The sequence below is a fragment of the Drosophila albomicans genome, chromosome 2R (genome assembly GCF_009650485.2).
Source record: "Drosophila albomicans strain 15112-1751.03 chromosome 2R, ASM965048v2, whole genome shotgun sequence".
Taxonomy (NCBI): Eukaryota; Metazoa; Arthropoda; class Insecta; order Diptera; family Drosophilidae; genus Drosophila; species Drosophila albomicans.
Window position 1 is genome coordinate 24,096,614 of NC_047631.2, and position 27,772 is coordinate 24,124,385.

At 39.8% G+C, this 27,772-nt stretch overlaps 5 protein-coding genes across 9 annotated transcripts in view; 3 read left to right on the top strand and 2 right to left on the bottom strand.

Moving 5' to 3' along the window:
• LOC117576747 (insulin-like receptor) overlaps positions 1-16,177 on the bottom strand; it is a 49,316-nt gene extending 33,139 nt beyond the window's left edge. The window contains exons 1-2 of the mRNA XM_034261780.2: positions 15,339-16,177; positions 3,370-4,063 (exon numbers count right to left, since the gene is read on the bottom strand). The gene's annotated coding sequence lies outside the window, so the exon portion shown is untranslated. The remainder of the gene's footprint in view (positions 1-3,369; positions 4,064-15,338) is intronic.
• A 773-nt stretch (positions 16,178-16,950) lies between these two features.
• On the top strand, positions 16,951-18,726 carry LOC117576329 (mediator of RNA polymerase II transcription subunit 31). 5 transcript variants are annotated; one of them, XM_034260996.2, is made up of 4 exons: positions 16,951-17,010; positions 17,238-17,491; positions 17,713-17,802; positions 18,001-18,726. In XM_034260996.2, exons 2-4 carry the CDS (start codon positions 17,464-17,466, stop codon positions 18,639-18,641), a joined length of 759 nt encoding a protein of 252 aa, XP_034116887.1. In that variant the 5' UTR covers positions 16,951-17,010; positions 17,238-17,463; the 3' UTR covers positions 18,642-18,726. The 5 variants fall into 5 exon arrangements, with proteins under 5 accessions (XP_034116887.1, XP_034116892.1, XP_034116890.1 ...); XM_034260999.2 differs by having other exon boundaries at positions 16,993-17,010; positions 17,328-17,491; XM_034261001.2 differs by lacking the exon at positions 17,238-17,491 and having other exon boundaries at positions 16,983-17,010.
• Positions 16,968-20,050, top strand: LOC117576328 (structure-specific endonuclease subunit SLX1 homolog). The gene is made up of 2 exons (XM_034260995.1): positions 16,968-17,010; positions 19,200-20,050. The coding sequence occupies exons 1-2, from the start codon at positions 16,998-17,000 to the stop codon at positions 20,048-20,050; spliced, it is 864 nt and encodes a 287-aa protein (XP_034116886.1). The 5' UTR covers positions 16,968-16,997.
• A 2-nt stretch (positions 20,051-20,052) lies between these two features.
• LOC117576330 (uncharacterized) lies at positions 20,053-21,000 on the bottom strand. Its single transcript, XM_034261002.2, has 2 exons — positions 20,413-21,000; positions 20,053-20,351 (listed from the first exon to the last, which is right to left on the bottom strand). Exons 1-2 carry the CDS (start codon positions 20,885-20,887, stop codon positions 20,095-20,097), a joined length of 732 nt encoding a protein of 243 aa, XP_034116893.1. The 5' UTR covers positions 20,888-21,000; the 3' UTR covers positions 20,053-20,094.
• A 417-nt stretch (positions 21,001-21,417) lies between these two features.
• Positions 21,418-27,716, top strand: LOC117576325 (importin-5). Its single transcript, XM_034260993.2, has 5 exons — positions 21,418-21,837; positions 23,623-23,772; positions 23,838-24,932; positions 24,993-26,343; positions 26,406-27,716. The coding sequence occupies exons 1-5, from the start codon at positions 21,757-21,759 to the stop codon at positions 27,044-27,046; spliced, it is 3,318 nt and encodes a 1,105-aa protein (XP_034116884.1). The 5' UTR covers positions 21,418-21,756; the 3' UTR covers positions 27,047-27,716.
• The last annotated feature ends 56 nt before the right edge of the window (positions 27,717-27,772 follow it).

Consider the following 27,772-nt stretch of genomic DNA (forward strand, 5'->3'; position numbering starts at 1 on the left):
GGAGGGGAAGTCGTTTGGTTGCCTCTCTCTCTCACTCTCTTACTCTGTGAGTGTCTCTATGCAACGGAAGTGCGTCTAATTGAGCAACTGACAGAATGCCCGCGTCTGCGGCATGTGCTAACAACAACAAAAACAACAACAACAGCTAAGGAGAACAACAACTAGAACAGCTCGAATGCCACCGATAGACGCCCCCAAAGGCGTCTCAAGCAGCGCGCATGCATCGAGTGGAAAAAGAAAATGAAGACGACACTTCTGCTTCTGCTTCGTCTTCTTCTTCCGCTTCTTGTTTTCGACTTGGTCTCTCAATCAGAGAACGACAAGCTCTTCGGTCTCTGACTGACAGCCAGCAACACGTGCTGCAACTTCAAACGCCACAAGTTTCCTTGAAAATGCACCAATGACAATTTTCCAGCAAGCAACTCACAAATAGAGAATTAATATTATTGAGAACTGTGCCCAAATAGGGGAATGCTTCAATTTAAGATAATTGTACATAAAACGTACTAAAGAGAAACTTAGGATGCATAAATAATCAGAAATAATTTCTATCAGCTAGTTAAAAGTTGAAAAAATGCATCAAATTAGTATATTACTTAAAAAAAATTATATTTATTAAAAGAAGTAGAAAAGGGAGATATAATACCTTTTCGAATAGTTTATAAATTGGAGAGATTCCATTTAAAGCATCAATTATAAGAATCTAGCTTCACTATATTTATCATATTTAAGTAGTTTGATATTTGATACCTTTAGCGAAGTTATATAAAGTGCGGAAAGAAAATCTTTGAAAAATATTACTTTTATTTAAGATAATCGCATCAATTTTATAGAAAACGTACTAAAAAACTTGGAAACATTGCTGAATTCATATATTTTCAATTTAAGAATGAAGAATAATCCTCTTAAATATGTTTGAACTTTCGAAAATTGAAAACATCTACTGACAGAAATATGAGAATAAGAATTACATAGAATATTCTGAACAATCTTGGAAACATCGCAAAAATAATATATTTCAATTATTTAAATATATTTGAACTTTCGGTAATTGAAAACATCTACTGAAAGAAATATGGGAATAAGAATTATGTAGAATATTCCGAACAATCTTGGAAACATCGCTGAAATAACATATTTCAATTATAAGGTAGAAGAAGAATTTAAATATATTTGAACTTTCGATAATTGAAAAATCTACCGACAAAAATGAGAATAAGAATACTTATTCTAAAACTTTTTTTCAAAATTCGATAAGTGAAATAAATTTTTAAGAAATAACATATATAGAAAGCTTATGACAGAAATTAGAGCAAGGAGGAAAGATTTTCAAATAACTATAGAACAATGTATATATCTTCAGCTGAATAGTTTGCATAAATAGCAAAGTCACAGATGCCATTATAATAGAAGCGCCAATCAAGGCATTTCTTTGCATTAAATACCAATTGCGTTGCATTATCATAAGATGCAATATTTTTGTAGTTGGGGAATGTGTGTGTGCAATATATTGGAACATTTAGAGTGCTGGGCTAATGCTAATGCTCTGTCTCTCTGACTCTGGGCAATTTGAGTTGCATTAGCCGGCATTTCCGGGCAATAATAATGGCAACACTGGCCTCAAGTGAGAGGGCCAACTCACACACACACACACACACACACACACACACACACACACACTACTGTGGCAACGTGTACGAGAGCGATATCTAAATGTGCAATGGCAGTGCCACAAATCGCATGGCATGCCACATGCCACAAGCCGCATGCCAACAGACGTCTCAAGTGTGCCTCCGTCCACCACGCACACCAAGAAGACGAAAAAAAAAAATACCCAGACGGTGAGTATGCAATTGAGTGACTGACGCGGTTACCCCTCCGCTCTCCTCTCCCCTTCCCCACACCACTCCTTCCACACTTCTCTAAGCCAGCAATCTGTCCCCCTTACGTCAGTCGTCTTGAAGTATGCTGCTGTAAGAAGCAGAGCGAGATAGAGCTAACATTGATAGAGGTAGTGGGGGGTGGAGTAAAATACTCTAGAAAGTTTCGCTGTCCCCCTCCCACACCCCCCTTAGCACAGTCTTATGCGCTCTGCTGGAGGAGAGCAGCAATCGTCGCTGGCTGCCAAGTTATTATTATTGCAGCAGTTGCAGTTGTTGCTGTTGCTTTTGCTGTTGCGACAGACGCGCCATTTGTTACACATTATTTAGCCTGGCCTGGGCGCTTTCCCATTTTTCCGGAATTTTCTCAATATTTATTATAGCGCCGAGTGCCACCGAAAACTGGGCCATGCGGAAATACCGCCAACAAAAATGAAAGAAAAACTGTAAAATATTGAGGAACAAACGGAAACATTTTCTCCTCCCACCCATCTCCCCATCTCCGTCTCCTCGACGGACGCTATTTAAACTTCCATGTTCACACGTCTCTCACATTGTCAATCTATAGAAATTCCAGACGACTGTCTCATTAGCATCAATACCTAAACGACTACTGTAATACCCTGTAAACCGGTTGACTTCGAATTAGAAAAGAAGTAGTTGAAGAGAAATTTTGGAATTTCTTTGGAACATATAAAAACTATTGGAATCCTTCCAGAATGCTCCAACATTCTGTTTACTAGAAAACCTTTTTTAATTTATTAGATATAATACTCGTGATATTAGGAATATAATAAAATAAAATAAGTATTTTAATTATACTCGTGATATTAGAAATATATAAAAATAAAACGTCTTTTTATTTTAAAAAAGGAAGAAGTCCAATAAAATAATCTTGAACATCAAATGGTATTTTTAAAAACATTTGCTTTTTCCTCATAACTTTAGAGAAAAATCTTAAAATCTTTTTAAAGAAATTTGCTTTTTCTTTAAAACCTTTTAGCAAAATTTTATATCTAAAATTTGGAACATTATAAAACTTTTTTGCAAAATAAATTTTGAAATTAGCTAATACAAAATTTAGAAACTAATCTTTAATTTAAGAAAGTATTATTTGTAGCACTAGAAGGATTTTGTGTCTTTAATAAAATGAAAACCTCACACTTTTCAATAATCAAAATGAAGTGCACTTTGTAATACCATTTTTCAACTAGACATTACGTAGTTTTCCCATAATCCCACAAAGACATATTTATTATTAATTAAAGCAATATTGACAACATTCATTGTCAACATGGGCAGCCTTTTGTCGGCCTGAGTACAGGGTATACAATATACAAAGAAAGATTGGAATGTCACACAAATTTAGAGCACGCAAGAAGCGAGAGAGCAACAACTACGACTAGAAGAAGAGAGTGTAGAAGAAGCGAGAGAGCAATAACTACGACTAGAAGAAGAGAGTGTGGAATGCGGTATGCAAGCAACTTACCTAAACGGTGTTGTTGTAGTTCAGTTTTTGTTGTTGTTTTCTTCGATGATGATGATTATGTTGAGTCGATGTTGTTGTTGTTGTTGGGTAGACGAGCAAGCGAGAGCGGCAGCTCAGCAATTTATCTTATTTATTGTTATAAAATTAAAACACGTTTCGATATATTTTTTTTTATATTTTGGCTCTGCTTCTTCCTTCGCTGCTGCTGCTGCTGTTGCACTTTCTTTTGCTTTCTTCTCGCGCCGCTTCTTCTCTTCTGGCGAAAGCGTAGATAACAACAAAGTGTCAATTGTAAAAAGAAAATCGTTTAGAGAAGGAGAAGAGCTGATCCAAAGGGATTGTGCCGTGAAGAAAGACAGTCGGATTTTTTTTTTTTTTTTTAATTTCACTTTTAGGAACTCACAAAATGCACTCGACGCGACTCGTTTCTTTATTTTTCGACTCCGATTTCCGATTCCGTCACTATCTTTGCATCCTCCACTAACCACTTTGATTTCGTTTCGTTTTCGTCGTTTCTCCAAACTATTTGACTAGCAATTTTATTTATTAGGTTATCATTTTTCCTTATTTCACATAATATTTTGCTCTCTTGCGTATTTTATACTTTTTTTTTGTCAATTATATCCTTGTTGTGTCACATTTCACACGTTCCGGAACATTTTTCAAATAGATCTCACGAATGCATTTCATATAACTGCAAAGATAAATGAAAAAGAAAAACATTTATTATAATATCAAGTTTTATAAATCATAATTACTTAACATTATTTTTAATTTATGATCAACTGATGAAATTAACATATTGCCAATAACATTCTTTTTTGCTTATTTAAAGTGCAAATATTGTCAAAATTAGTGCTAAGAGTCTTCACACTCAGCTCATTCAAAATGATTATATAACACACCGTCTACAATTTAAATGAACCCAGACGAACCCTCTTAAACGCATTGCAAAAAGTTCTTAATTGATAAAGCCCACAAACCAGACAACTCGACTAGATAGACACCCTCTAAAAGCGAGTTTGCTTTAAACATTTAATAATAACATAATTATAGGGTACCAAGAGAACCTTAAGTTTGAATAAATTGTATAATAAAAAAATACTGCTAAGCTGGCAAAACGAATCAAAAAGAAAATAATGCCAGTTGAATAAAAACATAAACAGACGGTGGCAATAACTTATTACAACACCAGAAAAAGGCAACACGTTTTTTAAAATGTTTTTCCCATTTTTTTTGTGCTTCTTTTGTTTAACGTTTAAGCACGAGGAAGAAAAAATGTTGTTTTGGCACTTAAAGGCCACGCCTTCAGTGCAGTGCAAAGAAAACGGGAAAAAAATTGGAGTAGCGCTGTTGCTGTTACTGGTGCCACGCCCCCGCCAACTCCCCAAACAGTCATAAACCAGAGCAGACACAACAACGCCTCAGACAAAGAGAAGCACGAGGAGTAAAAGGCTCTATGCAAAAGTCACGTGGGGTGTTGTGTGCGGCACGCGAAGTGCAGTCAAATAAAAAGCATTATAAAAGTGGCAAGAAGGGCAAAGAAAAAATATATGATAACAAAAAAAAAGCGCAGCAACAGAAGAAAACTGCTGAAGCAAAGCGAAGCAAATAAAATAAATTTGTTGATCTTCTTGTTGTTATTGGCTTTTAATTGGTCCCAGCAATGTTTTAAATACCAGTTTATTTTGCTTGCAATTCACAGTTTGTCTAAAAAATGTATTTTGGTCAAAACAACAAATAAGCAGACAGTCAGACAGACGATAGACAGCCAGATGGACGTTCCAACAGACAGACAGACAAACAAACAGGCGCATCGAACCGACGCGTCGCGACAGCATTAAAAATGTGCTGCAGCAGCAGACGTTCTCACACACACACATTTGCAATATTAGGTTCATGCGCCTGGCAGTAAAGTATCAATTATGGGCAGCGTCATTAACGATTTATCAAAATTATAGAAAAATTATATAGAACAACATTATGTAGAACTATAATTAATAAAAATAAATTTATTTATTATTAATTATACTTGATTATATTAAATTCAATGCTGATACAAATTAATACTATATAAAATCGCATACAATCGATATGCACTGTGTTTAGCATGCCCGAAAATTGCGAGTCGATAATCATGATAACGTTCGACGCATGAACGTAGTAGTAGCGCAGTCAGACGCCGCAAAAATACGAGACATGCACAAAAACCCAAACCCAAAAACAACAACAAACGCAAACAACTGCGACGATTGACGGCGACAGCAGCAGAGACAGAGGCAGAAGCAGCCGAAGCAGCAGCAACCCTCGAGATGACGTTGACCCCGAAAAATGACGCGAAACGTAATGTGTGAAACGGCAGGCGAATGTGTATGAAAACAAAGTGAAATCTAATAACAAGTGCGAGCAAGAGAGAAACAACACACACACACACTACTTAAAAGAGATAGTAAGGCAGGCAGAGCGAGACACCGAGAACGAAAATAAGAACAGAATGAAAGTGGAATGAGCGAAAGAGAGACGCAGCAGTGTCGGCGTCTGCGTTTTAAGGATAGACGTGTAAAACGCAATGCGTATAAAAACATGCAGACGAAAGGACGACAACAAAACTCGGAAGCACAGTTAGGCGGCGGCCAAAAGAGAGCGCAGCGCACAACTACTCGTAGAGAGAGAGAGCGAAATGAAACACAAAGCGCATGTGCTCGAAAACAACACCGTATCTGTATGTGTGTGAATGTTGTGATAAGGGCGGAAGCAACGCATGCAACAGCAAAACAATAACGAAAGCAACAACAAGAACACAAAAAATCGTCAGTCAGTAGTAAAAAAGGCAGCAGCTAAGCGTACACACAGACGTACACACACACACACACACATGCATAAATAACAAAATATTTCACATGCAAGCCGCCAAATTTTTGCAGTCAACGAAGCGGCGCAGCGCAGCGCGGCGCGGCGCCGACGTCAACTGCAAAAAGCGCAATGCTTATGAATGAAGGCGCACGCCTGTCCTCAGCTATGCATGTGTATGCGACTGTGTGTGTGTGTGAAAAGAACGAGAGCGAGATAGAGAGAGAGGGCAAAATGGTGTCGTTGGCCCCTGTCTGGGGCGCTGTGTGTTGTAAAAATGTGGTACAGTGACTACCAAAAAATACTAGCGAGTGGCGCGCGTAGCGTAGTAAAAAGGCCTAAAGCAGCACAAGAGTAAGAAGGAGAGCAAAAGGATAAAAACGAACACTATGCAAGTCAGTGACGATGACGACGATGATGATGTATTTGTTGTTGTTGATGATGATTATTATGGTAGTGTGGTGTGCTGAAGGGAAGTGCGGTGTAGTGTGTTATTTACTAGTGTCGATGGTGGTGGTTGTAATAAAAATTACGAATGCGGTTGTAAAGTAGTAAAACGTTTGTAAATAGTATGTAGTAGTTTTTTCTTTCTCCCTCTTTTTGTGTTTCTTTTTCCTTGTAGTGACTGCGGCACCAAAATGTAGCAGACCATTGCAAAAAAAAAAAAAAAAAAACTTAACGAGCGCTGTGGGAGGTTAGGGGGAGGGGGTCTAGACGCTAGACAACAACAACATCAAAGGAAGCCGCCTAATTAAAAAGTCATTAAAAAGTTAAAGCCATCGCCTATGCACGCTAATCAAAACATAAATTTTGCACACAACCAGTGAGAAAGAGAGCAGAAGGAGTTCCAAAATGAAAAAAAAAACAAGGCGAAAATTAATTACCTCACGAAACAAACAAAAAAAAAGCAGAAAAGAGAAGCAACAGTCCAATAACAAAAACAACAGCAGCAGCAATCTGCAGTCGCGATGTCAACGCTGCCACGCCGTTGGGAACAGCATGGAATTGTGGCTAAAAATAAACTTTGGTGTGCAACAATGTTGCAGAAAGCCAAACAAAGCGACGACGACACATACATACACACATAAAGCACAACATACACACATACACATATGCAAACATAGTGCAAAAGAGCGAGACAGCAAAAAAGCCAAAGCTCTACTCCCCACTCCCCCTCCCTACCATCAACCGTCTGCCTAGCTGTCTGTCTGCTGAGTGCCGACGACGACTTCTCATTGTTTGGGGAGGGTTTTGGAGCGACGACGACGATGGCGGCGGCGACGGCTAAAAGGAGCAGCCGCAAAAAATATAGAGTGCCGCGACTGGCGCGTGAAGCACGCAAGAGCAAGAAGAAGGCAGAAAGCAAGCTAAGAAAGAAAAGACAACAACAACAAGCAAAACGACGACGACGTCCACTAATCGCTAAATTTACGAGTACAGTTAAAATAAAATCATAAAAATGCCTTTCTCATTGTTGTTGTTATTGCGAGTCACTCAACATACACACACAAACACACTTACACATATAGACATATTTAGATCCATCTCAGTGTTGTGCTTAGTTTACTTTTTGTTTTACATGATAAAGTAGCGCACACAGCACAAGAGACTGAGCAACTTTGAAGAGAGGAAGAGAACGAGTCAAAGTTAAGCCGCTGTTATCGATATTATAAGCGACATGCCGAAATTTAAGCAATAATGAATATTTATTGAAGAATAATTTCATTGTTAATATATGCTTAGATATTGACATGTATAAAAAATAAAGAAAGTAATTAATTTTAAATATTACATTAAAAACTTTCATTTACTATAAGAATGAATGCCGATTGAGATATTCTTACTGCTAAATATCGCATCTATCGAAAGTGAAAATATCGATAGTGTCCTATCTACAAGTCAGCTCAAGTAAAAAAAGCTCACAACGTATTTACTCACACACATGCAGGCAAAACTCACGCAGCTGTGTGAATTGAAAGTGTCCGTCTGCTGTGCCGGCTTTTTCCATTTCAATGAAGATGACAACAACAACGACCACAACAACAACTAGTACCCACATACATACATACGCACTTATGCATGTGTATTTGATGTGGAAGAAGAAGAACAAAAACAACGATAACTTACGACGACAAGCGTTGAAGTTAAAGTAAAGTGGCAGCCCAGAAAAATGTGTGGCGCGTCGTGTGTTTTAATACTCGTTATTTTATACGACCGGGGACAATGGGGAGGAAGAAGCAGCAGCAAGCACAATTCAAGGAGGGAGACAGACGAGAAAGAAAGAGAAGGAATGAGCAAGCGTAGGTGGGGAAAATCTCTTTCATTGGCTTGCGAATAATGCAGTAAAGTCGCAACTGCATTCCATATGCTATGTGCTGACCTATATAAGCAATTAATGAATGGCATAGCACAACGATAAGCTTTAAAATAAATATGCAAAATCCTTGATTACAATTTGTAAGCACGTAAGCGTACGTAAATTAATTCATTAGTCTATCGATAACAACCATCGATAGCGATAAACAACGATTTATGCTCAGTCTAATTTTATCATAAAAAATTTTCCAAAAACAATTCAAAATAACAACACACACACACAACCATAATCCAAGAGAATCCAAATTAGGTCACTCAAAGGTCGTTCCACAAGCGTAAGCAATGTGTGAGTGTGGCGCAGCGCCAAGAGGCAGGCAGAGGCGATTAGAAAGCTAAACAAATTTAAAAAAAAAATCAAAAACTTATTAACTAACAACAATTCAATGGGGGGAGAATAACGCGTCAATGCCGTCAGCACAAATCCTCCAATTCTAAGCAAATAGATATGCAACGCCAAAATACCCACGCATGATATACAAAAACACACGCACACACACACACATAAGAACAAGAACAATGCTGAGCGGGCATTGGGTTTATCTGTTAATGTTTATAAAATGCCTATAAATAGCAGCAAACGCCAGCGCCAGTGTTAAATACCCGCCCACCCAGCAGCAGCAACGGCTGCAGCGCAGTAGCAGCGACGTTCGCCGCACTCAATGCTCCAAGCGCCATACACACACACAAACACTCACACACCGTTTCATTCACACAGATGCAAGCGGCGACTTGACCGACTGCAGTCCAGTGAAAGACAGTGTGTGTGCGAGTGAAATGGCAAGCATTCAAATAGAAATGCAACCACGTGTGTTGTTTATTGCACCAGCACACACACGCATGTACGCACACCGGCTGCGGCTGCTTTATGAGCGACGTTGATACGTACATACATACATACATACATACATACATACATATAAGCGAACGTCAATACAAAACGGAATCTTTAAAAACAAGAAAAACAAATAACTGCGCAAAGCAGAATGCCGAAAACGCACACACACTCATATACATGAACGCATCGTGTATATAGAGAACAGAACAGAACAGCGACAACAACAAAAACAAACGTGAAGCGGCCACATTGTTGTTATTGTTATTGCTTTGAGTGGCCACACAGGATAAATTACAAAAATGGTGAGTTGCGAGACGGAAAAAGAAAGAGAAGGTGAAAACCGCGTTAGAGGTGTTATCAAGTGCAAATCAGACAATTATATGTCATAATTACAAACACACATGTGGCATTTGTTGTTGTTTGTCATTTTCTATTTTTTTCTGCCTTTTTAACAATGGCAGTTGTTTATTCTTTTTGATTATTTGTAGTAATATTATTGTTTTGTGCGATATTTTACAAGTGATTCATTCGCATCACACGCTTCGACTCCGCAGCACTTATCACTAAGAGTCTAAGGTCCAAGTAAATAAACAGAGACACGCACACAACAACACATATTGAGTGTGCGTGTGTGTGTGTGTTGTTGCCGCCTACGCATAAACACAGCACTACAACACAATCGTAATCACAATTTATGGTTTTCACAATATGATTTAAAAAAATGGCAACACTGGAGATAGACAGTCGTCGCAGTGCGAGAGGGAGCGAGAGAGAGCAAGGTGTGACAGGCGGGCGATGATGACGTGGTGTTGTTCTTCAGATGCTAAACGGGGGCGTTGGCGGTGGTTAATATAAGTGAAGTTGCGAGGGGGCGGTGTACGCACATCTTGTGATCATTTTTAAGTGGCTTTTTTTGGCAAGTGTCACAACAATTATGAATACTTGATAAGTATAGACATTGCGTTGCACGCACTTTAATTCATTCCATTTAAATCAAAGTACAAATTTAATGCCCCCTTATCATTATCATGCTGTTATTAAAGCTGTCTAAAGTTAATGCTTTAAAATGTATTGAACGTCGAATTATTATTTTAAATTATATAGAACACTTTATTTTTAATAGATTTCAAATTATACAAGAATACATTTTTATATTCTTGTATATTCGACGATAAAGTCAAATTTATTTTTGACTGATTATTCAATTCAATTGAATATAGATTGTTATGTTTATATCTGCAACATTTTATGATGTTTTTTATATATTCTCTTCCCCTCAATATTATATATGAATCTTTAAATAAATTTGTTTACATACAATATAATAAAATAATAATAAGCAAAATAAAGGCCAAAGGCATCTTTATATTAAAAGTTTCTTGAGTCAAGAGAAATACTTAGAAAGTTTCAGTAACTTAAAATGCTCATCAATCGATTATCTAACAATTTTTTTTTTATATTCCTAACATTTTTACAATGTTCTATATTTGAAATGCGTAAATAAAACAAAAGCCATTTAAACTTAATCTATAAGAATGTGTGGAATACAATGATGTAATATAATTTGCTAATCTAATATAATTCTGTGACGAAGGTGACACATTGCGTGGAGAGCTTGTCTTTCATCCAAACTGGTTCTAGATGGTTCTACATTATTTCGAAACCAGAAGTATCTAGATCCTTTAAATGATCATTGAGCATTATTCTTTGTGATTATTCAGTTTGAATTTAATTTGGCAAATGTTTGTTTTAGAGGGCATTGCCTTAATTGGTAAGGTTATGTTATGAAGAACGAGAGCAGTACTGATATTTTTTGCTCGTATCCAAACAACAATGTACTCAATCTATTCAAATATACTTTTAGTGTATGACTAACATTAATTATACTTATCTACACGCACACACATGCAAAACATAGAATTTGAGAGACATATATTCAAAGCCCGCATCTGTCTCTCTTGAGCAGAGTAGAGAACATTGAGTCATTTGAAAAAAATGCTATGCTACGATTTCTGAGAACGTGACCCACACACGGACCTCCCCTCCTCCCCCTGCTCCATCCACTGTTGTCTTCTTTTGCTACCCCTTCCCTTTACCGCTCCCCTGGCGCCCTGACATGCTGGCATCGTTGACCTCAATTCCAATAATATAAAAAAAAAAAATACAAGAAAACAGCAACAAACATCACAACAAGCTTTGCTTCACACACACACGCACACTAGCGCACGCATTTGTCAACAGCGAAACAATGAAAGTCGCAAAGCTTTTAGCAGCCCACCAACAACAACAACAACGAAAATAGTAGCAACAGCATCGAAAGCAACCAAATTGCGTAATTGATACCATTTTTGGTGTTGTGCGCGCCTCCTAAAAGAGAACTGTCAACAAGCAAAGCGAGCGAGCAACAAGAAAATGTGTGTGTGAGCTTTGGAGCTACAAATATGTATTAGAAAACCCGCCTAAGTTCAAGGCCAAGCAGCCGCAGTGTAGCATATGCAATAACAACAACACCAAAAGCAAGCAGTAAACGCAGCAAAAAAAACTGCAACAACAAAAACACACATGTATTGAAAACAAAAAAAAAATGTGTTTTTACCGTCACACTGCGAAAAAGGTCAATGACACCTGCCAGTTTGTCTCGCTTAACCAACACACACAAACAAAACAAAACACACACACACACAGGCACACGCATTTACACATACAGAGACCAGGCATACACACACATACATATGCACATGTACATGGTCATCAAGTCGCTTCGCTCTCTTTTTTCTTGTTGTGCTTGCACACGCGCGCCGTTTAGACATGTGGTCAAAGTATTGTTGTTGTTGCTGTAGCTGTTTTGGTTTTTGTTCTTGTTCTTCGTACTCTGCTAATTAGTGTGGCCAAATTATGCGCCAAAATTTCCAATGAGTTGCCACCTTGTGGTGAATTTGTATGTGTACATGCGTTTGTGTGTGTGTGCGCATGTGTGTGTGTGATATTCGCCTGTCATACGTCATAAAAAAATAGCGATCGCTTTTGACGTCGACGTTGACGTCGCTGCCGACGTCGCATAAACAATTTCCGGTTTTACTATATACAAAAAAAAAAAACAACAAAAAAAAAGTTGGCCGGTCCCTGTGTTGTTTTTCAACAATTTTGTTTTTGCGGCAACTTATTTTTGTCACACACTCGCAACACACACATGCAAACTCGATTTAAAAATAAATAAATTACACAGAAAGCGAACGCACAAACACAGACACACACATGTATATAATCACACATACATCGAAAAAACTACGCATGTTAAACTTTTCGACAACATTCCTTGTGCTGCCGCTGCTGATGTTGGCGTCGTCAAAAATAATATTATGATTAATACAAAGGCATTTTATGGCATTTCTTAATACGTTCATCATATACTTATGTACGCACACACACACACACACACGCGGGCTCGCAATAAAATTGATATAGAAGAAAGAACAACGTACACAGCAAGTGGGGAATTGTTGTTGGTAATGTTGTAGATGAGCAAGAGCCGAACGCACAGCGGTATGCCAATTACTGCTACGCTTTTTAATTAGCAGACACCCCAACCCACCCCACTCCACCACACCATAATCTAGTTCACCCCACCCCAAAGGCATCACACTCGACTCCCACCCTACCTCACCCCATCTCACCACAACGGAATACTTTCTAGTTCACCCCACACCACACCATAGAGACGCCTACTCACCAACTACGCAGAAGAAAGAGAGCTACTTGCACACGATTTAGTTCAACAGTGAATATCGGTTATATGCTGCATCCCTTTCATGCAAATACGTTTTAAGTGCGCACAATTGAATTTTTATAATTACGAGGGTTGCTATTTAAGTTTCTGGCCTGGGTCACTTTTAGCCATATTAGGACCAATTGGCTATTTCCCAAAAAAAGTTTGGACTTTTATCGATAAAAGCTCCATACAACTTTTTCATGTGCGACCACGTTTGATATCGATAAATGATTAATCAAAAACTTACCTCGGCAGAAAAATCGAATTAACTCGTGAACACTTTCGAGCAATAATTTTTCACAACTTTCGACTTGGATTATTACGACAAGAGTGCACCGATGAACTTAAATCTTTATAAGGCGATGAAGTGCCATCCTATAGCCCTGTGAAATACTGGTTTAATGGATTCTATCGTGGCCGATGCTCGCTGGAAGACGAAGGTTGTGAAGGTCGTCCAAAAACAGACGTTGTGCCAGAAAACATTGATGCCGTGCGTGAACTGATAATGCTAGATCGTCATGTGACATATCGTGAGATAGAGGCATCCTTTGACATTTCTTCCACCAGAATACATTCGATATTGCATAAACACCTGGTCGTAAAAAAGGATTGTTCTCGTTGGATCCCGCACAATTTGACAATTGCTCAAAAAAAGGCTTGTGTGGATTGGTTCAAAGAAATTTTGAAAAAATACATTCCCTGTGCTTCAAAAGACATTTATAAGATCGTCTCAGGTCACGAATCATGGATATATGGTTATGAGCCCAAAACAAAACAGCAATCGACCGTGTGGGTCTTTGAAGACGAGCCAAATCCAACGAACCTTGTTCGTGGAGGAAGCACTATTCAGCAAATGGTCGCCTGTTTCTTCGGTAAAACTGGTCATGTGGCGACTGTTTCGCTTGAGCAATGTAGGACGGTCAATTCTGAGTGGTACACCATAATTTGTAAGCCTGAAGTCCTTGTAGAAATTCGAAAAACGAACAAGAAAAGGTGGATCATTCCGCACCATGACAACGCGAACTCTCACACACCAGCTCAAATCCGGGCCTTTTTTTGCGGTCAAAACGTGAAATTCATGGGTCATCCACCGTACAGCCCTGACTTGACACCCAATGACTTCTTTTTATATCCGCACATCATCGAAAAAAGGCGTGGTCATCGATTTTCGATGTCAGAAGATGCTGTTAAAGCGTTCAAAAACTATGTTTTGGAGGTGCCTCAATCAGAGTGGAAAAAGTGCTTCGACAATTGATTTGAGGGCATTCAAAAGTATATAAATCTTGCTGGAGAATACTGTGACAAACAATAAATCCATTTTTTTTTATAAATATTCGCATTTTCATTATTAGGCCAGAAATATAAATAGCAACCCTCGTACTAGCCAAAATAATCGGTTTCATAGAAAGACCATGATCATGTTAATACAGCATAAACTATACATAATCTCGATCTCTATTTATTAAGTCATTTCAATTAATTAAGAAATGTTTTAAAACCCTTGAATACATTTTTATGAGGCACATAATAAGGGTTCAGCTAATTTCAGCTGATTTGCTTATAGTAAATTCATTCTACATGTTATGGCTATTGTTGCATCTAAGCAATATTTACTGTAGTTGCCGTGCAATTGTCTTGTTGTTGTTATTATTATTTGTGGTTTTCGCGCTTCCTTCGCACTTTTGCTTTTCTTGCTGCATTCACACTTCCCACACTCCCGCATACAAAATGTACTGTCAGAGAGCGCACTACTAAAAAAGAGAAGACTATCCCACAGAGCAAGAGAAAGGCAGCGCAAAGAGCACAAATAAATGAAGAGCGAGAGCGCGCCAAGTGTGTGTGCAAGTGAGATGCCGGAATGAGGTTTTTGTTTTGCTATTTTGCTCACATACACACATACACGCTCACTAGACAACATCGCTCTGTTCTGCTGCTGCTGCGCTGCTCATTCACAAAACGAGACGACGTCGGCGGCGGCGGCGACAAAGACGAAGCACAAGATATGATAGATATGGAACAACAACAACAAGAGTACCGCATAAATTTCTGCTGCGTAGTAATTTTTCGAGTATGTTTGTATTTGTATATACATGCATATACACACAGATAGACACGCACACGCATTTACAATGTATTTACCTTTTTTTGCATTCTTGTTAAGCATTTCTGTTTGTTTATGCTGCACTTTGCACACGAATACACATACGCCCACAACTACAAACACATACATAAATAACTTTGCGTATATGTATATGATGATTGTTTGTATGTATGTATGTAGAACGAGGCCCACTTTTTGTGTATTTTTATTTTGGTATCGATTTCAAAATAAAACGACGCACTTTCCTAGATGCAGGCGTAATTCAATTTTTATTCGCTTTCAACTTTTTGCTTACTCTTTTTGTTTTATATATTCGCGGGCTTTCTTTTTGCGCCGCAACTTCACAACATTTCTTCGCTGCTCACTTTGTGTATACATTCATTTCATTTTATTCATTTATTTTGCTGCTTCTAGTGAATTTTATTTTGCACCTCGCGCGCGCACATACACACACCCAAACTCAGGCATACGCACACACCACACACACCAACACTCTCGTACGCACACTCACAGACACTCGTCGTTTGCGTGTATGTATGTATGTGTGTACCTACATACATTTGTATGTATGTAGCAATTGATGTACATGTGTCGGCGGCACACGCACTTGTGATTTCTTGGAATTTACTCACTTCTTTTGCACTTACTTTTCATTTATCTTCTTATATGATTCGGGATTATTACTTATTTTGTATTTCTTTTTTATTCTCAATATATACAATATATTTTCCATGCACACAAGCACACAATATGTATTTATATTTCTTGCAACGAATTTGTAAAACGATATTTTGTTCGGGAGCAACAAACAAACAAGCGTCCGCGACACCGACACGACGTCCGCACGCTTCAAATGCCAGAATACGAATGAGCGGCAAAACAAAATTGATGAAATTCACAGAGTGCGCTCGCTCTCGCGCTCTTCCTAGCTCTCTTGATGGGCTAGTGAGAGAAAAATCGCAAAGAGTGCAGCTAAATCCTCTCTGTATATTATTTGTGGTACAGCCCTGGTAAACAAAACAAGCAACAGCTGATCGTTGTGGTTCAGCCCTCCTCCTTCATTATGTTGATATTTACTTTTTAAATTATTATCTTTTGACGCAATACAATTGCTTGGTGGCCCGTTGTTGTTGTAACATCTTTTCGACGAACTTTCATTAGATTGTATTACTTTGGTATATTTAGATCATTTATTCGGCATAAATGCCAAAAGAAGTTGGCCACATTATAATCTGACCGGTAACGTAAGCGCGGCGTTCTTGGTGTTTTTATATGCGAGTCCCTGGTATTAAACACCAAAATGTATAGTTGAAAAAAAACAAGCCCTTAATTTTAGTTCTTAGAAATAATTTTTACAGAATTTTGTTAATTAAGGAACGATTTAAATGGAATATTTTATTTTAGTCTTAACGCAAAACTAATATACAAATTGCGTCATGTAGCAATTGGGTTGCTTGCGGTCACACACCGACGTGAATGTTAAAAAAGCTTTCAAGAGATTTATATTCTTTTAAGAGAGATATATATAAGTTATTTAATAAGAACTATATCGTAATCATCTAACAAAATTGTTTAATTGTTAAATTATTGTGCTGCAAATAAACATCGATATTTGTTCAAAAGAATCGATATTTAAGTAAATTGTAAAAACAATGCAGTATCGATAGTGGCATCGATGTTTATCCATCTCTAATGTCATGAACACTTACGGTTTGTAGATGAAAAAACAAATTTAATATTTATATTTCAACAAAATATAAAACAAAAAAGAATATCATCGAACATATTAAAGCAGCGACAGCGAGTTTCGTATTTGATTATCGTTTTTAAGTGCCGTTCAACACCGTTTTATGTTTTCTCGTATGCGCTTCTGTTCAATATCCTTTTCTTTTTTTTGCCATTTTTTTTGCCCACCTCTCATTCACACGCACACACAGACACATAGAGCGAGACATCGAGACAAGAGATTTGTGAACATTTTTATGTGTAATTCTTTGTATAATTTTGTGTTATGTACAATTTTGAAGCACACGAGCAAAATCACCACAACACCTCTAGCAAAAGCACATCCACAACACCTGAAGAATTAGCAATCAAACAACAAACAAACTGAAAAAACGCAAAAACAGCATCGAAACCCTTTCCACCACAACAGCTAGAAAAATGGCCAAAATGTACGGAAAGGGTAAGAGTAAGTAAACCAAAAAACAACCACAAATAAAATACAACAATAACAATAGAAAAAAAATATAAAACACATCTTGCATTTCACGTTACTTTAATTATAATTTGTATATCGTACATGTAATTTAGACTTAGAGCTGTTGTTAAATGCATTTTTAATGACTACAACATTTAGTTTATCAAACAAATAATTAACATATTTTTTACGTTTTACATTAATTTATTTAGCGGCCATCGAGTCGGAGGAACAACAAAAACGACGCTGGCAAATCGAATTGGAGTTTGTTCAGTGCCTCTCCAATCCCAACTATCTCAACTGTAAGTTTATTATTATTATATTAAGTTATATTCTTTAAGATTATTTATTTCTGAGTCAAAACAATTTCTGATTACAATCTGTGCTTAGCGAAGACACAAACCAGTTACAATTGTAATAAATTAAATTATATATATCTTAAGCTATATTTTTAGTTTAATTTTATGATCGTTGAATTAAACATTTTGCTTATTTTGCAGTTCTGGCGCAACGCGGCTATTTTAAGGACCCTTCGTTCATCAACTACCTCAAGTATCTGCAGTACTGGAAGGAGCCCGACTATGCCAAGTATTTGATGTACCCGATGTGCCTATATTTCCTTGATCTGCTGCAATACGAGCATTTTCGCCGCGAGATCGTCAACAATCAGTGCTGCAAGTTCATCGATGATCAGGCCATTCTACAGTGGCAACATTACACGCGCAAGCGCATAAAACTGATCAATTCGGTGCAAGAGAATGCAGCGGCCGCCGCAGCAGCAGCTGCAGCTGCCCAGCAGCAACCACAACAGCAGCAGCAGCAACAACAACAGCAGCAACAAAGCAATGGTGGCCCCAATGAGGCAGCGACAGTGACTGGCACCGAGGCAACAAATCCTCAACAACAGGCAACGCTACAGAATGGCGATAGCAACTCTACAACGCAAGCCACACAACAAGCACAACAGCAACAACAGCAGCAGCAGCAGCAACAACAATTGGCTCAGCCGACACAAACGCAGACGCAGCTTCAGTTGCCAGTTGCTGTCTCGCAACAGCAGCAACAACAACAACAGCAGCAGCAGCAGCAACAAATCAATGGCCTTGCCCCAAGTGGAGCCATTAAATTAGAATTAAATTAGCAAAACTGCTACAAAACAAAATGAACATAATAAACTAGATATAAGCAAATGATGAAGAGCAACAAAAAACATGTTTTGCAATGTCTAATATACAGAAATTGTGGCTGAAGCAAGGCAGGTAAAAAGCGATGTTATATTGAGGCAGTTAATCGATCTAGAAATACTTTAATTGATGTATTTAAACTCTGTTATAGAGAAGGAATTAGTATAGAAAGCGTAAGCCTTTGAATATTGATGAGCTTATTGCAATTTAGATAGATTAATCTTGAAAATATTGAAGATGAAATACTTGTCTAAGTTCAACGTTTCTTCATTGTCGCGATGTTACTTTCCAAATCTAGCAGATGATGTTGTAGAAAGGTACTTTAATTCCGTGAAAACTGCTGAACTACTATTCTCCTCTCGCAGTTCATGATCTAGGAATACTTTTCTTTAAATTATCTTAAAAATGGCCTCGTTCATCAACGTTCTTTTCTCCCTTCACTCTTGCACCGCTGCTTTAAAATGTTTGATGTGTGTTACCCAATTTACAATTTAATTCACAAATGCATTTCGCAGGCTCTCACGAGGACCTGGCACAAAAGGGTCACTTCTACGGCGTCTATTTGCTGTGCAGCCAGAGTCTGGAGCAACGCTATCATGGCAAATGCTATGTGGGTTTCACCGTCAATCCCAAGCGACGCATCCGTCAGCATAATCGTGGCTGTGACTTTGGCGGCGCACGCAAAACTAGCAAAAAGGGTCCCTGGCAGATGGTGATGATTGTGCATGGTTTTCCCAACAACATTGCGGCATTGCAATTCGAATGGGCGTGGCAACAGCCCACACTATCGACACGCCTCAAAATCTTTCCGGAGTTGAAACGCAAGCAGTCCAAGGAGTCGCATTTTGAGTACAATTTTCGTATACTCAATCGCATGCTTAACGTGGGTCCTTGGCATCGTTTGCCGCTCACTGTGCGCTGGCTGGAAACGGATTATGAGCGCAGCTTTCCCATTGAGCTGCCGCAACACATGAGCATTGTCAGTGGCAAAGTGGCCATAACAGCATCGCAGCGAAAGCAACACTTAAATTGCCCGGCGACAACAACAATTTGGGCACCTGAATGTCATCTGTGTATGGAACGCATTGAGCAGCCGGAACGTTCGCGTCTGGGTTGCTTGAATGCCAGTTGCCGGTTGACTTGTCATATGCTGTGCTTAGCCAACTATTTGCTGGGTGATCAGCCGGGTCAATACATTCCCATTGGCGGCGAGTGTCCGTTGTGCGAGACGCACCTCATCTGGGCAACGTTGCTGCAACGCAAGCGTCTAGGATTGGGAGGTGGTGAGGCCCAGGATCAAGAGGACTCTGCTGATGAGTTGAGCGATGTGCCCGATGTGGACAGCGATGTGGAGTTAAGTGATTAAAGAGAGAGAGAGAGCTATAATATATGAATTCTTTAATGTTGTCATCATAAATCGTCTAGAGGTTTTAATTGTTGTCGAATGTTGCTGAGTATCTCTTTGTATTGCTGCAGTTGTTGCAACATCTGACGTTTCTCTTGGACATAATATTCACGAGGCATTTGCACATAGTGTTTGCCCTTAACTATTATTGTTTGCACTTCCGAGGCGTCCAAGAGCTGTTGATCATCATCGTCCAAGGGCGAGGGAGGCGCTGGGGAGGGGGACCGTGGACGTTTGCGTGTTGGAGACGGCACAACGATGACTTCAATTGAAATATGGCATTATGAGTAGAGTTATAAATTCATGGATCAATCATAACTCACTTTGCTTCAGCTGCTCTGTTGATTCCAATAGCACCACATTGTCCAGTGTGAGTTGATCGTCGTCCAGTTCGATGTAGAAGCTTTGTGCGGTCTTGGTGGCTTTCTTTGAGCTGCAGATTTCTATATTCCCATTGTCCTTTGACTTAATGTAAAGGTTTTCGTGACTTAGAGATATCTCTGGGCTCTCATTGGGATCATCTACATCCTCGGTGCTTTCATAGGCAATGGGCAACGCTTCGCCAATGAGCGTCGTGCGATGCTTGGTCACGGATAAATATTTACTGTCGAAATGCTTGGAGCACATATACAATTGCTTGGCGCCAATTTTGGGATGTACTTGGCCAAGCAGACGCCACAGCTCGGAACGCTTGGCATCCTTGGGGAAGGAAAACAAGGTGACATCGCTACAGGCGGAATTATCCACGCGAGAGTAGAAATTATGGCAATCCCTGTAAACGCAGATGCGTGTGGTCATTATTCAAATCGTACAACAATAAAGAAAAACAAACTAAAAATTTCAAGTGTTTAGAAAAACAGCTGTGTTCTTACTGCCCTGGCAGCTGACGCTCTAATGCAGCCCTAGTAAAAAGACATTATTCGTTTGAAATAAACGGTCAAGAATTGTAGAACATTGTATCTGTTTATTTCAATATTCTACAAACAAAATACCAAAACAATAACGAAAAACAATTTATTTTGGCATTTACGAAAGCTGCGATTTTAAGAGCTGCCGCTATGCGAGCGTTGCTGTTCAGCCCTGGAAAAAGTCGTTAAGCGTTTGACATAAACGATGACAACTGTTCACAAATTTTATTTGAAGAATTAGTTTTTGTTATTCATATTTTGAGAGTTTAAGAATTTTCGAAGCTTTCATTTTATATAAATACGTCCACTTTATTTTGACGTATGCTAGACTTATCGAAATTGCGATACATTTGCGAAAGTCTGGCAACGATTGCTGGCGCCTTTCTGTAGCGTGCTTTCTTGCCAAGCCAGTATTGTCAAAGCGCGCCACATATTGTGTGCACCAAATTTCCAGCAATTTAAAATAAGAAAATACATTGGATCTAAATTTTGTATAAAAATTTTGCTACATTGTAAACGTAATAGTCGATTTTGCTCCAAAGACACCTGTGTTAAGTGCATTATTAACGCATCGGAAAATAACATACGCCTACACTACGAATTATTTGAGATTTTTGGCAACCCGGCATTGCGTCGTCTGTTGTTCTGCTCTTTTTTTAAGCGGCTTCGTCGCGTGAACATTGTGTGAAAAGAGTAGTGTGTGGTGTTTTTGAGAATCGTCTTTTTAAAACACATTTTGTGAAAACTGCGAAATCAAAAATGGCTGCGGACCAGGCACACTTCCAAAACCTTCTCAACTCCTTGTTGTCCATGGACAATGAAGTTCGCAAACAGGCAGAGGTAAGTGTTGATTTCTCTTTGCCCCACAAAAAAAAAATAAATGCATCTCCGAAATTGACTAAATCATTTTACGAACTGCGCAATATTTTGCATATATTATAAGCAGCGAATGAAATTCGTTTATCCACAGACCAAGACAATTGTTTAAACAATAATTTTCAACAAAGATTAATTGGGGAAAATGTTGATATAATACGTTGGGATGCCCTGAATCATCGCGTATGAAGAATTCTATTTGAAACCACACACAAAACGTGTTTTTGCTTTCCGTTTTAGCTACGACATTCGCATGTCGTTCGCATGGGTGTGTGCTACATTTGAATGTGTGAGTGCGCCTCATGTCTGCTGCTGTATAAGTATGTGTGTTTTTGGTGTGTAAAGTGGTGCACAAAACGGAAAGACAATTTGTACAATTTGTGTATGGATGGGGAAAAGGAATGAAATATAATGTATTTTGATCATTTTTCTTTGTCGAAAAATTATTAAACGGATGCACAAACAAACACACGCATATTTCTAGCACGTTTGCTCGAAACGGAAACAAAGCACAGCTGCAAAAAGAATTATATACCTATTTATTGCTAAATATGACGCATGGTCTGAAATGCAATCTGTTCTATCAGTTGCTATATGTACCTAGAGTTATTTGTGTGTACATATATTGAATTATTTTTCGCTGTCTGTGCTTCGATAGCGCGACGTCGACAGTCACACGCACCACACACACTCACCCAGCTGTTGTTGACCTTGGCGCCACCCACGCCACGCGCTGCCTTGTACTGCATTTTTTTACATTTACATACACACGTGCAAGCACATACTCATTCATGTGTATGAGTGTGCGTGCAAGTAGTTCAGAGTTCATGTCTAGGAAACTGACAGCACTTTCAACTTTTCACACTGTCCAACAAGGAGCGCAAGGTGAAATGCCAAAAAACAGGCTCAGTAACAATTACACACGCACACTAACAACGGCTTGATAACTATGAGCGCTAGATGGCGCTAATACCGCGCCCTTTTGCTCGCTATAAACACGGTAGCTTTTTCATCTGAAGAACTTCTCTTTGCATAACTTATCTGTTATTAATGCAAATCCTACCAAAATTGTCGAATATTTTATTATTTAATTCAACACATAATTTATTTAAAATGTACATTGCGTAGTTGAGTTTTGCGCAGCTTCGTTAACGTATAATAAAAATTAATTAATATTCATGGGACCTACCAAATTCCTTTGTTCATATTGAGAAATTTAATTGCTGTTAATTAGCGGCACAGAAACGTTTCCTCATACCTGTTACATGCGTGATCATATCATCGTAGTACCTTTATTTTTAAATTTGTGTTGGGTATAAAAAGATTAATATTTGCATAGATATGGGACACTTTTGGTTTTTTTTTTCTTTTTAGCACACTGATAATTTAATATCATTTGTATAAATAGAATCTGGTCGCATTTCCAGACAAATATTGAGGGAGCATTATTTACAATTCTAAGAAATGTAGTTTAAAACCTGCAATTCTTAAGAACTGATCACATTAGTAAGTAAATAAATGAAAGTTAATCAGCTAACTTAGGCAATAATTAGTGAAAATATCAATAAACAACATATCTAAGCATTTTATTTGCTTTTTTTGAATGACTTACAAATTACCAAAGATGGAAAGATCAAAGGGACTGAAGATTAGGGATTAAGATGAAAAATGCTTTTATAGCTTTTATAAAATCCCTAAAAAACTATATTTAACCGATCTCTTGTCTACTTTCGTAAATCTCAATTCAAGGATACGTACAACAATCTGTCGCGGGACTTGAAGGTAACACATTTGCTGGGCAATCTTCACAATGGTCAACAATCGGAGGAGGCACGTCAAATGGCCGCTGTTCTCTTGCGTCGTCTCTTCACATCCGAATTTCTGGAATTCTACAAAGAGGTAAGCTAGAAAATATGCCTGGATTAAATGCAATATTTAACCATATGTTTGTAAAACCTTTGCAGCTGCCTGTGGACTCGCAGAATCAGCTATTGCAGCAAATTCTGATGGCCGTGCAACAGGATGTGACGCCACAGTTGCGTCGCAAGATTTGCGAGGTCATTGCCGAGGTGGCACGCAATCTCATCGACGAAGATGGCAACAATCAGTGGCCCGACATTTTGCAATTTCTGTTCCAATGCGCCAACTCACCAACATCACAGCTCCAGGAGTCGGCGCTGCGCATCTTCACCAGTGTGCCATCGATCTTTGGCAACCAGGAGGCGCAATACATGGATCTGATCAAACAGATGCTGGCCAAGAGCATGGAGAATGCCGGCGATGCCGAGGTACGCGTCCAGGCTGTTCGTGCCATTTGCGCATTCATTCTGTATCACGACAAGGAGAAGGAGCTGTCGGTGTACAAGCATTTTGGTGATTTGTTGCCACGCATGCTTGCAATCACTGGCGAAACCATCGAGGCTCAGGATGATCAGAGTTTGCTCAAGCTGCTCATCGAGATGACCGAGAACTGCCCGAAGTTTTTGCGTCCACAGCTGGAGAACATTTTCGACATGTGCATGAAAGTGTTTAGCTCGCAGGACTTTGAGGATAGCTGGCGTCACTTGGTGCTCGAGGTGATGGTCTCGCTGTCCGAGAATGCCTCCGCCATGGTGCGTAAGCGTGCCGAGAAATACATCATTGCATTGATTCCATTGGTGCTGCAAATGATGACGGATCTGGATGAGGAACCCGATTGGGCCACCACCGATATTATCAATGAGGATGATCACAGCGATAACAATGTGATTGCCGAGTCATCGTTGGATCGTTTGGCCTGCGGCCTAGGTGGCAAAATGGTGTTGCCCCAGGTGATGGCCAGTTTGCCGGCGATGTTGAATCACACCGATTGGAAGCATCGTTTTGCTGCCTTGATGGCCATCTCGGCCATCGGCGAGGGTTGCCACAAGCAAATGGAGGGCATCCTTGATCAGGTGATGTCCGGTGTGCTCAACTATCTGCGTGATCCCAATCCACGTGTGCGTTATGCCGCCTGCAATGCCATCGGCCAGATGTCGACCGACTTTGCGCCCAACTTTGAGAAGAAGTTCCACGAGCAGGTGAGTCTGAGAGTTTCCTAAAGTCGAAGGAATACAACTATAATTTTTTAATCCTTTCAGGTTGTGCCCGGTTTGCTGCTGCTGCTGGAGGATGAGGCAAATCCACGTGTGCAGGCACACGCTGGCGCTGCGCTTGTGAATTTCAGCGAGGATTGTCCTAAGAACATATTGACACGCTATCTGGACGCCATCATGGCCAAACTGGAGGCCATTCTCAACTCCAAATTCAAGGAGCTGGTCGAAAAGGGCAACAAGTTGGTGCTCGAGCAAGTGGTTACCACCATTGCCTCTGTCGCCGATACATGCGAACATGAGTTTGTCGCCTACTACGATCGCTTGATGCCTTGCCTTAAGTTCATCATTCAGAATGCCAACTCTGAAGATTTGCGCATGCTGCGTGGCAAGACCATTGAATGTGTGAGCTTGATTGGCTTGGCCGTCGGCCGTGAGAAGTTCATTGGCGATGCCGGCGAAGTGATGGACATGCTGTTGAAGACGCACTCCGAGGGTGATCTGCCCGATGATGATCCGCAGACATCGTACTTGATCACCGCCTGGGCACGCATGTGCAAGATTTTGGGCAAGCAGTTTGAGCAGTATTTACCCCTTGTTATGGGCCCGGTGATGCGCACCGCTGCCATGAAGCCAGAGGTGGCACTGCTCGACAACGAAGAGGTCGAGGACATTGAGGGCGATGTCGAGTGGTCGTTCATTACGCTGGGCGAACAACAGAACTTTGCCATACGCACTGCTGGCATGGAGGACAAGGCTTCCGCTTGCGAGATGCTCGTTTGCTATGCGCGCGAGTTGAAGGATGGCTTCGCCGAATACGCCGAGGAGGTGGTGCGTCTAATGGTGCCACTGCTGAAGTTCTACTTCCACGATGGTGTGCGCTCCGCTGCCGCTGAATCGTTGCCCTATTTGCTCGACTGCGCCAAGATCAAGGGCCCACAGTATCTGGAGGGCATGTGGCTGTATATTTGCCCCGAATTGATCAAGGTGATCAGCACTGAACCCGAGCCCGATGTGCAATCCGAGCTGTTGAATTCATTGGCCAAATGCATTGAGACCTTGGGCGCCAACTGCTTGAACGAGGCATCCATGAAGCAGGTGCTCGAGATTGTCAACAAGTTTGTGACCGATCACTTTGAGCGCGCCGACAAGCGTTTGGCTGTCCGCACCGAGGAGGATTACGACGATGGCGTCGAGGAGGAGTTGGCCGAACAGGATGATACCGATATCTATATTCTGTCCAAGATTGTGGACATTATTCATGCGTTGTTCTTGACGAACAAGGCACAATTCTTGCCTGCCTTTGAGCAGGTGGCACCACTGTTTGTCAAACTGCTGGATCCCAATCGTCCATTCGCCGATCGCCAGTGGGGATTATGCGTATTCGATGATTTGATCGGTAAGCAATTTGTAATTTATAATTTTAGTATTTCTTTGCTAATTCTTTATTTATCCTTATAGAATTCTGTGGTCCCGCTGCTTTGCCGTATCAGCAAATCTTTGCGCCCGCTCTGCTGCAGTATGTGGCCGACAAGTCGCCGGAAGTGCGTCAAGCAGCCACCTATGGCTGTGGTGTTTTGGGACAATTTGGTGGCGATCAATTTGCCCACACATGCGCTCAGTTCATTCCACTGCTCGTCCAGGTCATCAACGATCCCAAGGCCCGCGAGGTGGAGAACATCAATGCCACCGAGAACGCAATCTCAGCGTTTTCGAAAATATTGAAATACAACAAGTCGGCATTGACCAATGTGGATGAGTTGATAGGCGCCTGGTTCACGTGGCTGCCAACATCGGAGGATACCGAGGAGGCCGTGCACATCTATGGTTACCTTTGCGATCTGATTGAGGGTAACCATCCGGTTATACTGGGCGCCAACAACTGTAATCTGCCTCGCATTGTCTCCATCATTGCTGACACCTTCTGCACCGATTTGGTCGAAGCCAAGACACCAACAGGAACCCGCATGCTCACCATCGTCAAGCAGATTGAATCCAATCCCGATGTCATGCAGGCTTGTGCCAGCACCTTGAGTCCCGAACAGCAGCAGGCACTGCAGGAAGCCTATCGGGAATTGGCCACAGCAGCGGCGTCAACCTAAACTGGGTGGGAGAGCAGCGAACCCCAGTTCACACGCCTAAATCCCTAATTCTCCTCTAGAGCAGCGCTTCAGGCACGCATCGAGAAAAGAAAACAAAAAAAAACAATTCTAGGATTTATATATACATATATATACTTAACTTTGCAAAGATTATGGAAAATGTACTAATCTGAAAAACAAAAACTATTTAAGGAGAAGAAAAAAGATGTATACAATGTATATGCTATGGTAGAGAGCATATACAATTTCTATATATATTTATATATTGTGATTTCAAATCGAAACAAAAAACAAAACAAACTCGTCTCCCGGTCCCGCAAGGGAACGCCTTTGGAAGGAAAAAATCCCCCCAAGAAAACAAGAAGAAAAAGTCTGCGTCTCGTTTGAACTTGACAATGTTGAATTGCAAAATTCCAGTAGTTTATTTTCGTTATATAAAAAACAAGAACGTTTTTTCATATGTAATATGCATACATTTTATATTTATATATATATACATATATATGGCCATCTCCTTTCGCCGCCACCGCCCCCCAAAAAACAAACACACATCTCTTCCCCATCCTCAAAAGGATTTGAATGTAGTCCGAAACGAACGAAAATGTGTTAAATGAACATTCATACAAAATGTGTATTTTAAATTAATAAAAACGAAAAAAAGTTAATCAAATTGGATTTTAAATTTGTTATACATTTTATGGGATGAAGGGAGATGCAAAAACAAAG

Coding starts and splice junctions, on each gene's coding strand:
- LOC117576329 (XM_034260996.2), top strand. CDS start 17,464: ATGGCCAAAATGTACGGAAAGGGTAAGA. Junction 17,492..17,712: donor AATGTACGGAAAGGGTAAGA/GTAAGTAAACCA, acceptor TAATTTATTTAG/CGGCCATCGAGTCGGAGGAA. Junction 17,803..18,000: donor CAATCCCAACTATCTCAACT/GTAAGTTTATTA, acceptor CTTATTTTGCAG/TTCTGGCGCAACGCGGCTAT.
- LOC117576330 (XM_034261002.2), bottom strand. CDS start 20,887: ATGACCACACGCATCTGCGTTTACAGGGATTGCCATAATTTCTACTCT. Junction 20,352..20,412: donor AACAGAGCAGCTGAAGCAAA/GTGAGTTATGAT, acceptor TTTCAATTGAAG/TCATCGTTGTGCCGTCTCCA.
- LOC117576325 (XM_034260993.2), top strand. CDS start 21,757: ATGGCTGCGGACCAGGCACACTTCCAAAACCTTCTCAACTCCTTGTTG. Junction 23,773..23,837: donor TTCTGGAATTCTACAAAGAG/GTAAGCTAGAAA, acceptor AAACCTTTGCAG/CTGCCTGTGGACTCGCAGAA. Junction 26,344..26,405: donor CGTATTCGATGATTTGATCG/GTAAGCAATTTG, acceptor TTATCCTTATAG/AATTCTGTGGTCCCGCTGCT.